General features: G+C 38.6%; 1 protein-coding gene across 1 annotated transcript; it reads right to left on the bottom strand.

Moving 5' to 3' along the window:
* Positions 1-161: 161 nt before the first annotated feature.
* On the bottom strand, positions 162-10,408 carry LOC107657850 (glutamate-rich protein 3-like; the record flags this gene model as incomplete). The annotated part of the gene is made up of 13 exons (XM_016446123.1): positions 162-3,684; positions 3,901-4,032; positions 5,251-5,634; positions 5,747-5,920; positions 6,182-6,387; positions 6,917-7,103; positions 7,336-7,513; positions 7,599-7,796; positions 8,352-8,525; positions 9,324-9,452; positions 9,551-9,622; positions 9,936-10,061; positions 10,313-10,408. Coding segments are annotated over 13 exons (5,229 nt in total), but the record flags the coding sequence as incomplete, so codon positions are not given.
* Between the last annotated feature and the right edge of the window lie 2,110 nt (positions 10,409-12,518).

Below are 12,518 nucleotides of genomic sequence, written 5' to 3'. Positions count from 1 at the left end.
ATTCACATCACACTATGCATCTGCATATTAAAGTGTTCTGGATACTAATCAGGAACACAGAGGAAAGTGCAAGCATTGAGGTTTTAGTTCAATTCTCTTAGTTAAGTTCTGAAGTATGTCAGTATACTGCTAGTGCAGCCTGACCAACTGGAGGGCTCTGCATCATGAATAATTAAATTATTTGTGCTGTGCGAGTCCTACGGTGTCTATTTTCAGTGGGCTGTTGATAGCTTCTCTACCAAGCATACAGGACTCACTATGGGTCTCTGATAAGGAAAAGGAAGTGCCACTATTGTAAACCCATTAATATGGGTCCAATCCTGCTCCTGGAAGGCCAATGTCTTGCAGAGTTCAGTTCAAACTTGCCCCGACACACCTGTCTGGAAGTTCTAGTAATCCTGAAGACCCTGATTAACTGGTTCAGATATGTGTAATTGGGGTTGGACCTAAACTCGGTGGAACAGGAGAAGGATTGGACACCCCTGGGTTAGCTAAAGGATTTACTATTGTTCTAATAACTGTTCTCCGTGTGAGCAGTCGTTAATCTTGGATATCCTGAGGGCCCAAAAAACCTTGCGTCGTCCAATGAGAATGTGCTTAAAGTGTCTCTGCTGCTGAGAGTCTGTTTTAAATGACCATCGATTACTTTCGTTCTCCTGTTTCCATCCGACTGTCTGGAATGGAAGTCTACACTTGCAGTGTCATCTTGGCTTCCGTTTTCCGATTTATTGATGATTTTGAGGTCTGTAATTACTGTGATTGTTGGACTCTGAGATACATGTTCAGGTTGCAAATTGTGTTCTGAACTCTCCAGGGTCTCTTTGTTACTTGCTTCCTCTGTTTGGGATAAATGCGTGGTTTCATCAGTCATATTTTGTTGATTACTTCTTTCTGACTCTTTTCCATTCAGGTTGACATTCGTCGGTACATCCTGATGTTCCATTTCAGATAGTGCTCGCTCTTGAATGTCTTCAGATGTTGCTGTTGTCCCTAGGTTTATGACATCATCTGATATTGAAGTTTCCTGTCCAGCAATGTCTTTTTGATTGGTCTGTTCTTCATTACTCTGTCTTGACCAAGCAGTGACCAAAGAACCTTTAGTATCTCCAGCCTCCTGGACTCTTTCATCTTTGGTTGAGGTATGTATGCTGTCTTTAGAGTGATTACTGTGAGCATCTGCTTCTATGGCCTCAGCTTTGGTCTCTGTTTTCAAGCTTTCAACTACAGACTCTGTGTTCTCATTGAGATTTTTCCTTGCAGGAGTTGCAATTTCATCTCCACTCTTGAGTGTTTCATCAAGGCCCTCAATATCAGTACTTGTTGGTGCGTCTGTAGCATTTACTTCACCATTTAGCCTCTCCTCGGTTTCTTCCGAGATAAGACCCTCTTCATCAAGAGGCTCGATAAATGTCTGAAAATACCTTGATTCTTGGTGTATGTTAATCCAGTTACTTACTAGATCTACCCCAGCTGCTTTAGTTAAAGCTTCTGAATGAATGGCCAGATCTTCTGAATCGATGCTCAGAACTGGATCTTTGACTTTCTCCACAGGCTGTGATTTCAGTGAATGGGAAACAGATGAGCCACCATCATTATTTACAGAATTCACTTTCCTCTCCAAAGGTTCCACTGGATCACCATCCATTACTTCAGGAGCATCTCTACTTCTCAGTTCATTGTCAGTACCTTTCAGTTCTGACTCATTTGGTTCTTGTGCTTTGGCATCTGCCGAGACAATGTCATTTTCTGTATCCTTATTGATTGTCTCCTGTGTTCTCTGAGCAGTTACGTTTTCTATGAACGTTGTTGCAGATGTTTCTGATTCTTTATCAGCCTCTTCTTTGTCTGCTTTTTGATTGTCACTGGCCTGGTCCTCATGTTCATCACCCAATTGAGACTCTCTTTCGGAGGGAACAAGTTCAGCATCTGACTTGTTTTCAATCTCTTGCTCGTTGTCATCATGTTTTTCTTCTTCTTTCACATCTTTATCAGTTTCTGGCTTTTCATTATCATCTATAACTTCTTGAGCCCTATCACCAGTTGTCTCACCCTCTGATTTACCTTGCGTTTCCTCTTGTAGATATTCTTCTACCTTCTCAGCCTCTTCAAGACTGACGTCTTGTCTCTCTCCATTTTCAGCATCCATGTTACTATCTAGCAGGACATTATTCAGCCCAGCAGGTTCATCCACTTCTTCCTTGGTACTGGCCTCTGTGTCATCATCGGGTGCCCCCCTTGAACCTACTTCATTTTGTTCTTCCTGTGAAACGGATTCCTCATTTTGGTCCTCAAAGTTGACCTCTAGTTTTTGGGCTGTATTTTCATCAGAAACGGCCTCTTCTTTTCCATCCCCTGCCTCTAAAGTATTCTCACTAATTTTGTTCATATCTGTCACCTCTTTCTTTGGCTCTTCTACCAACTTTTCACCCGTTTCTAGCTCATTCTCCACACAATTTCCATCTGCTCCCTCTGCCATCTCATCTATCTTTTGGTCCTCCATCTCTGCTTCTTCTTCCGCTTTCTGAGCCCCATCTTCCATTGTTTTGTCTTTCACTTTTTCGGTTTCTCCTCCATTATCATCCTCACTGTTTGGCTTCTCTTGCCCTTCTTCCTCTGCCTCAACACTAAGTTTATTTCTAACCTGTTCATCTTCTGTTTCGTTCTGTTCATCATCCTCTTTATCATTACCCTGTGTCCTTACATCTTGAACATCCTCTGACTCATTTTGTCTATTCCCAGCCTCACTAGACAGTTCTTCAGCTTCACCTTCATGTTCATCACCAACATTCACACCATCTTCAAATTTTTCTGTACTGTCCTCATTTTCTTTCTCTTCTGCATTTAAATTGTCGCCACCCTCTAACTCATTTTCTTTCTCACCATCTTGGGTCTCTTCATCCCCAGGTTTCTCTGTCTCCTCTTTTCCCAGACTTTCACTTCTATCCTGAACCTCTAGCTTTTCTGCAGCTTCTTCCTCTGCCTTATCTTCACTAGATTTTTCTCCATCTTCCACCTTACCATCATCAACCTTGTCATCTGTCTCCTGTACCATTTCCCCAGTTGACCTATCAACCCCAGCCTCATCTGCTAGGTCTTCTCTTTCATCTCTGTCTGTCTGTCCATCGCTCCTCCTCTCTATGTTCTGATCTACGTCATCAGCATCTCGCTGCCTCTCAGTGTCACCTGCACCTGTTTCTGTACCATTCTCTGTCTGAGATGCCTGACCCTCTCCCTCCATCTCTGAAACCTCAGTGTCTGTATTTCCAGTGTCCAACGTTTCAGCATGTGTCTCTGGTTCTTGTACTAATGATTCTTTGTCTTTTTTAGACTCTGTATTAACCTCTGCATTTGTATCATCTCCATCCATAACTTTCTCCTCTGCCTCCTCAGTTTCAGTTTTTACTTCCTCTCTTTTTTGTTGTTCAGCCTCATTTGTACTCTTACTTTGTTCTTTCGCCCTGTCTAAACTTTCTGCTCCCTCCTGAGTCTCATCTATTTCTTGTACTTCTTCTTCTGTGTGGAAATGAGGTTCCTGTGCATTTGTTTCTTCTGCAGGCTGACACTTCTCATCATCATGCGCCCTTTCCTCACACACAACTTCCTGTGTGTTGGCTTCACTTTCATCCAGAATGTCATCCCGTGTATTTGATGGTTGTGGCGAAGTGATTTCAGCCATTTCGGTTTCTGTAAAAGTGAGCATTTATAATTAAACCATTTCAGATTTATACATATTTACAAACACAAAACTGTCAATATTTTAATATACATTTATACTCATTTGTTGTGTAAAAATGTATCTTTACTAGTGCCATTTTGGAAATAAATAACAGAAAAGTAATTTGTCATTGAGCTTTATATGATCTGTGGACTGTGTTAATTAAAAGACGATTTTTTTTTTACCTTGGCCATCCTGTTGGGTCTTCACTGAGGCCCCTTCATCTTCCTCTGTGCTTGTATCACTAAACTCTGGCTCTGAACTACATTGAGATTCCTTCAAAATGGCCTCAGCCAACTTCTCCTGCATTGACTTGGCTGTTTACAGTCACGGGGAATGAGACAGACATATGACATCCATAACAAAATGTTAATGTTACCTTGTGAATTAACTAAATGAATAACAGTCACAATTAGTGGGATGAATTTCATGTTAAACATATTTAGAAATGAAACATAGAAAGCAATGAAACCAAAATAATAGTGTAAATGAAACGTTTATTACCACAGACACAGCAAACACAACATGCAGCAAACAATCACTTAAATGCTTTCACACAGGACGAGTGTCCAAAAAGGATCCATAACCGTCTCTGATGAGAATACACATGTATTTTACACAACACTTGAAGTGTACCAATTAAGCAAAACAGTGTTTTTAATCATGTGTGACAGAAAACGAATCAAAAATGGTTAGATGCACATTGATTCACACACACTGAAATCAGAAACTTAACACAAAATCACAAATAGAAAACACTGCTCTGTATTCCCAGCATTTAAACAAATCCACAAGAGCCAACATGTAATGCATACTATATAGATTGTTTATAGATTGCTTTGCAGTGCACTTGTCATATTATGAAATATAAGTAGCTCAAAAATATGTCTAAACATTCTTGATGAATTGTGAAAGTCAAGACAGATCAGTTTATACAGAGCAGTATGCTTATGGAAACACACATAACATGCTATCAAAAACACATTTGATGACACACAAACCAATCAATACAATGCTGTTTGCAAGACCACATAGAGTTAAACAAACTGGTCTCTCAGTGGTCTTGACAATTACACAGAGAATTATGTTACATATGTTCTGCTTTTAACACAATCAGAACTCGAGTAATTAGTGAGGTCATGTACTTGCAAAAAACGTAATTTCCTCTCCTCAGGTGAAGGCAAGTAAAGCTTTTCAGGTAATATTAGAGTAATAAAAGATGCTCATAAGTTAAAGCTGAAATGTGTCATTTCTGTGCCTGTAGTGCCAATAAACAAAAATGTAAAAACAGATGTCTCTGCATATTAAGCTGTGATAGGAGAAAGTATTTTAACATCCGACAAATGACACTTCAGCTTTAATTAAAAATGCAGTGTGAAGTAACTGAACACTTTGTTTATCTTGCAGCAATCCCAGCTAGTTTATTTGTAAATAGCATAAAACAGACCCTCCAGTTCTGATGTTGTAAAAGCTATCATGAATAAACACAAAAGATCATGACAGGCACACAGCACTATTTTCATGCAGACACTCACCTCTCTCCGGCTCATTTTCTTGTGGCTTATCTTCAGGTTTGGCATCCTCCCCAGATTGCTCACCTTCAGTTCCCTCTTTCTTGTCTGTGTCTTCTGACATTTCCAGGTCGCTCTTCTCCATGCCATCCCCTGGACTATCCTGTGTCCCAGAGTCTTCCGCTGCAGCTTGAGGCAATGTAACATCGCTGGACTCTGTGGCCTCTGTCTCCTCTGGTTTGGTCTCAGCTGTGGTGAGAACTTCCTCTGCATGTATGCTCTCCTCTGGAACATCAGCAGTGGTGACTTCTTTGGTGTCCTCCACAATTTCTCTTTCACTATTGTCATTGTCACTGCTGGACAAGCTGGACGTTCGACCAGATGAGACAGATGATGACCTTTTGACCTCTGAAGAAAGATGACAAATAATCTGTGAGTATTAGGTGTTTAAGAACACAGATAGTTCATATTACATGTTGACAAATGTTGCTGAAAAGTGTGACCATAAAGTAATACGTACTAGACATACTGGCAACATCACTGTCAGAGTTGCTTTTCTCTTCATTTATATCATTTTCATCCCTGTTCTCAGTTTCTTTTTCTCCTCTATTAGCAGCAGGTGATGGATTTTCCTCTACTTCATCACCATCTTCAACTGGCCCTTCATCATCTGCCTCAAAGTCCTCCTCATAGTCTATATGAGAGCACAACATAAATGTTCATTTAAAGATGCATTAAAATAACTTTTGTGCATTTAACATAAATTGTATCAGTATATGTGTTCTATGGGATTCAAACCCATGGCCTTGGTTTGCTAGAGTCATGCTCTACTGCTCTTCTACTACTAACTAAAGTAGATGAGACCATGTTTTTTAACCTGCATAGTACAATAGACCTGCAGAGGCATCAATTAAAGATTGTGTTTTTGAAATCAGCAAACTCATAGAGTTTGTACCGTCTTTGGTCTTTTTCTGTCGTGTTGTTTCTCCATTAGGTTCTGTCTCCATTTCCTGAGGCGTGTCAGGCTCTGCATTGGAATGTGTTTCTATATCTACATCTGTGGCCTCCTTAGCATCAGAGGATTTAGTGGTTGGCAGCTCCTCTTTCACTCTTTTTTGAGGAGGGGTGGGTTTTTTGTCCAAGCCCATAGCAATAATACACCTGAAGAATGACATCGTACAAAACCATAATGCATCTTGATTAGTGGTTGACCAATGTGTTTTTTTTCAATAGCCAAAGCTAATAATGATAAATAGGGAGTGTGGTGGTCGGTAAGATTTTGTTAAAGTTATCCTCAACAAGGCTGTATTTGGTCAAAAACACAGTAAAAATAGTAATATTGTGAAATATTATTACAATTTAAAATAACTGTTTTATGTTATAATATATTTTAAAATACATTTTATTCCTGTGATGAAGCTGAATTTTCAGCAGCAATTATTCCAGTGTCTCATGATCCTTCAGAAATCATTCTGATATGCTTTTTGTGCTTCTTAATATTTTTGGGAATACACTTTTTTTATAACTTATTATTGTTATAAATGTATTTACTTTCACTTTTGATCAATATAGTCCATCTTTGCTGAATAAAAGTATTATTTAAAAAAAGACTTAGTGGCCCCAAACTTTTGAAAGGTAGTATGTACATATAAAATTAAAATTTATATATACTGAAATAAATTTTCATTACTTGTAGCATGGAGAGGCTCCTTCCACACCGCAAAATCCAAAGTGTCCATGTCTGCCCCCAAGCCGAGCACCTTTCCTGTGTTTGAACTCACAGCAGGAGCTGAGCCGATCCACTTGCAGGCCATTCAGGAAGAAGGTAAGACTGAAGGGAAATCCCTGGTGGCGTCTTGACACAAACTGGAACACTTCTACAAGTAAGGGTAAGCAAAGAAAGTTAATTTTCATTTGCCTTTGATGATTGTGTCTTATAATCAAAGAGGAGAATCACATAATATATGCATAATATATTCTAATATATGCGACACTACCAGGTAAGAACCACTTATTATCAAAAAGCCCCCAGATCAATAGTGTAACTCAATTCATGGTGTCCTTAAAATATGAATTACAAAGCCCAGATGTACAGAGATCTACACTGACCTCCTTCTCTCAGCTTCCCTTTGTAGACACACAGGTTCTCTCCTCCACAGTGCTGCTGGAAGAGCTTCACTTCATCTCTGAGGTCCATCAGATCATGGGACAGGTGAACACTCTTCCCAAAGTACACCATGCTTACTAATACTTTACTCTGGGCTGATGTCCTCTGGAGAGAAGACGGCTGCAGACGGAGGAATAGCATAGTGTATAATAGAATATTTGTAAGTGAAGGTTTATTTCAATGTAAATAACTTCAATATACTGACCTCTGTAGCAGCTGTTGGTGCCGTAGTGGGTCTTAACTTTCGACCCCTGAGTGTGCCGTTCGCTCTCTGCCCTCTTTCTTTCTTCTTTGTGAGGGGTGGCACAGGGGTCACATAGTTGTTAATGACAGGAAGACGGTAGGGCGAGACAGTGCTAGAGAAGTCTGTTGTTGTCAACTGTTTCACGGCATCTCTGTCCAGCTATAAAACAACCCAGAGAGACAGAAATGTTAGTTATTACTGTTCACTAAAACGTAACTACACTTAAAATCATAAAACAAATAAATGTTTGTTACTTGAAATAAACAAATAAAAACTGATTCAAAATATTAATAAAAACTATAATAGTATCTTGATACTAAAATAACAATGCTCTAAGGTTGCTAGTTTATTGCTCTGGAGACCAGTGCTTATAAAACTTTGTTTTTCCTAAAAATCTGTATAAGAAATAAAACAAACAAATTGAGAAACAATTGTTGACTTACAGTAAAATTAATTAAAAAGACTTTTGATTAATAAAAAAAATACAATTATAAAAATCATGTGAATCATATCTTTGATAATTTGGTTTTATAAGAATTTTATGAGCAATATTTCTAATATTAATATCAAAATCTTTTGATTCTTTTAATACTTCAGCGCAGCAGTATGCAAATTAGTAATATTAGACGTTTGAGTGTGATTTGTGCTTTGTAAGTGACCCGTGATAAAGGGCTTTGTAAGTGAACATGTATTAGGATCTCAAGATGGTCTCACTGTATAACTGAGGGGCTGATCGGTGTCATTGGAGGAGTCCCGGTCCCGGTCCCGGGGTCTGTGTCGAGGGGAGGTTCTTTTCAGAGAGGCCGTGGCACTGTTGCTGTTTAGGGGCTTAAGTCGAACAGGCCTCTGCATCTTCCCTGGAGCTGTGTTTGGCCTGGAGGAACTCGGCTACAGGAGTATGACAATAACTCACTTACCAAATTTGAAATATAATATCTGAATATACATGTTTGTGACATGTCCTACTAATGTAACACTTGTGCATTATAGAAAAGGAGTTATATATACAGTACACTAAGATTAGTGTATTGTTATTTATTATGCAGTGAATACAAACCTCCAGTAAATAAATGTATTGTTGAAATAGATAAATAAATACAAAAATTCTGTCACAAAAATTCTAATCGCATTAATTACAAAATATTAATTTAAGTAACCAGTAAAACCTACTTTTAAGTAGAATTTAAACTAATGAAACTAACAATATGAGATCTTAACATATGGGTTTGCAAAAACATATCTAGAGAAACCAGAGCAAACAATAAAGCTCATGTGTCATCAGTTTGCTGGAGCAGTAACTCTCCTGGCACCTAAAACGTCAACAGGCAAACATCCATGATGGGAACAACCACAACACTTCATATCACCTTCTGTTAAACATGTCAGAGCCTGATGAGCAATCAGTGATCTGAATCCGCAAATTTAGCAATCATGAGGACTAGCTGGGTAACTATCTTGAATAAACGCAAGCAGATTTAAATTCATCTTCTTTTTTTTTTTGCAAAAGTGGCAGAAAATGTATTGACAGCACATGACTAGGAAAACAGTTATTTATAATACAGCATTAAAGCACATTTTATTATGGAGGGGGTACCTACTAATTGTAATTTACAGTACGTAAACTAAAAGGAAATGGTTAGTTGATAAAGCTATTTTACCCATTATACACTCAAATAGGCCACTCACAGATTCTGTTGACTCAGAATGCTCTCCCTCCGGCCCAGAATGCCGTGCGTGTGAGATCTTTGGCCTTGTGGGTGGCCGAGGTGACAGCATTAGCATTGGTTCATCCTCATATCTCTTGGTGCGCTCAGCCTAACATAAAATGCAAAAAGTTGAATCACAAAATGAACTTTATTATCATGTAACCAAGGCCACTTTGAGTCTGAAAGGAGTTCTGTAAAAAGACAAACCTTCATTTTGTGGATTTGTTCCCTCCGTGCAAATTCCCCAAGTTTTCTCTTGATCTCAGTTTGATGAAGGCGCTGAATAAACAGCGGAAAAGTGAAATATCTTATAGAGAATATATGGAAAAACCTTTTTTTTTTCTTGCTTTAGTACAGGATTTCATAAATTTTCTCTGATTTTATGAGACGTCTAGATTAAAATGACTAATTGTGCTTCATTTAAACTAACTGTATTTGTTTAAAGGTTTCATAAATACTGCCTTTATACTGTAAAAATCAGATTATGTGAGCAGAATATCTGACATCAGTACCCTTACTTTTTGACGCTGCACAATGGCCAAGGATAATAGAGCGTCTGATAAAGCACCTGTGGACTGTATAATGCTCTCACCTCCATGTCTAGCACCTTGTGAAAGATGGCCTGAGCTAGACACTCCCTCACATGTCTCTGATGCGCTCGCTGGATCAGCTTGTGTTTGTACTCCTTATCAGGAACAATCCGGCCGCTCCGAGTGATCTGAAGCACATGCACCTGCATTTAATGACTGATGCATCTGATCTTGTATAAAATAAAGTGCTTTTCCTTTCATCTTTTAACAGGTTATCTAAAGTGATCATTATGAGAATCACATTCTATAACTCAAGCTCAACGTATGTTAGTTTGTAAATATTTAAACTTTTTCGAATGATCTAAACTCTCAGTTAATCTCAATGAATAATCAATCATAACATAATTTTCTAGCTTGACTATCTTAAATGTGCACATACCAGGCCGACTTTCTGAAGATGTCTTCGTATTCTTGCATTGTTGAAGTATACAGTCAGATGTTTGTCAGTTAAGCTATTGTAAACTGAAATAAGACTACATGGACAAAAACATTACCAACACTGTATTCCTGAACTTTTCATAATATTAAGATGTTACACTATTTGAATTAAAAAACTGTATACAGTCAGATGTTTGTCAGTTAAGCTATTGTAAACTGAAATAAGACTACATGGACAAAAACATTACCAACACTGTATTCCTGAACTTTTCATAATATGTTACACTATTTGAATTAAAAAACATTTTTTTTGTCAGTATCTGCAATCCCAGTGGAAACCGGCCTGCTGCCAGGCACATTGTAACATTCATACAGCTCATCCCAGGCATGATGGACTTGTAATGTAAAGACAGGCCTGACCAGATTGATGGAATGATTCAGTGATCCTCAAGGCCACCAGTGCCAAGGATTTCAGCTTGAGGTGAACACTCTACATCTGTGTCAAGTGTAGTCTTGGAAATGCTCGACTGTTTGTCTGCCTGGCTTTTTCCGATACAGATTTGATTTCCCTCAGCGTTTGTAAAGAAGACAACACAACCTGTACACCAATCCACAGGCCAAGTAGATACCATTACCAGTGTCTGGTTTCTATTGGAATTGAGTGTGGATGGATAGCACACTTAACCCATGGCCCCCTCTGAATTCATGTCTCTCTCTAACATTGTTCAGAAATAAAACATAATGCCTGTGAAAAACAGTCTAAACATATGGATTCATTCTAATTACACTTAGGCTAAATATAATTCATTTTGTCTTAATTATCAATTAAGACACAGAATTAATATGAGAGCTAGAGATTCGAGGCATGTTCAACAAATAAACAACATTCCCTTGATATACAATAAACAAGTCATGCCTGAACAATATAGCCTTTCCATTAAGGAGTGGTTGATCTCTTTCTGTTGTTTCATCTCCACAGTAACAATAGCTTTTGGTCATAGTGTCATGCCATAAAAAATAAAGCTGAAAACTCATAATTATTATGCATACTGCTTGGTAATACAGCTAGCAGTCTAGGACAGGACAGTAACTTAGTTAGAGAGCATTTTATACCTACATTACAGTCAACACTGCAACTTGGTCTAGCTTAGTTACTCACCCTGGGTTTAGATTACTCATTTTGTCGGTGCGCAGTGATCTTTGATATGAACCAAGCAATCAAGCGATAATACGAGAGCTTTCTTTAATCCAGAGGACAATAAAACTATGTGTGCATCTGTCTGCCCAGCTCTGAATACTCAACACCTTTCCTCGCGCGGAACTGATGACAGCCAGCGTTGCCATGGTGAATCACGTGACGATGCGCATAAGACTCGGCATTCTTTGTGCTATATTGTAATAATATTAATAAATCTTATAGTCGAATTTTTTACATATCCTTGATGTAAATAAAAATACAGGGCTTATTAGATTGAAATATAAAAGTTGAATAACGGGGGGAAAAAATAATCATGTCATGTATTGTCTAACATATCACTTATGTAAAATGTTATGGTTTTGAAGATGTTTTAGGCCCAAACTGAATTTGGTTTATTTCGTGGAGATTATTGTAGGTCAGGTTACAATACGCCTTAAAGCTGTACATTAACGCCCTCTAGTGTTTTCACTGGGGATGTTCAGTGAGTAAAATAAGCATTAAAGGGGTCATATGACGCGATTTCAAGTTTTCCTTTCTCTTTGGAGTGTTACAAGCTCTTGGTGCATAAAGAAGATCTGTAAAGTTGCAAAGACTAAAGTCTAAAATCCAAAGAGATATTCTTTATAAAAGTTAAGAGTCAGCCAGGCCTACCTAAAACGGCTGGTTCTAACACGCCCCCACCGCGGCTTGTGTACTGCATCATCACTGTGTCTGTCACGCGACTCTGTTGCCCTTTCGGGCTTGAACTGGTCTTGATATTTACTTTGAAAGCTGAAGCGATTATGGTAAGGAGTGTTACATTTCCGACACGTGCTTGTGGTGTTCGGCCAATCATAATGCACTGGGTCAGCTGGCCAATCAGAGCAGACTGCGCTTGTCAAAGGAGGGGGCTTTGTTGAAAACGACGTGTTTGAGAGAAGCGGGGCATACAGGACCTACAATAATGTACAGTATTTGAAAAATAATGTGTTTTTTGAACATTAAAGCATGTCAACATATTCTGTTACAC

Source organism: Sinocyclocheilus anshuiensis, unplaced genomic scaffold, assembly GCF_001515605.1.
Source record: "Sinocyclocheilus anshuiensis isolate Anshui unplaced genomic scaffold, SAMN03320099.WGS_v1.1 scaffold107, whole genome shotgun sequence".
Taxonomy (NCBI): domain Eukaryota; kingdom Metazoa; phylum Chordata; class Actinopteri; order Cypriniformes; family Cyprinidae; genus Sinocyclocheilus; species Sinocyclocheilus anshuiensis.
The sequence above is the reverse complement of the archived record's forward strand: the minus strand, read 5'-3'. Positions and strand labels throughout refer to the sequence as shown.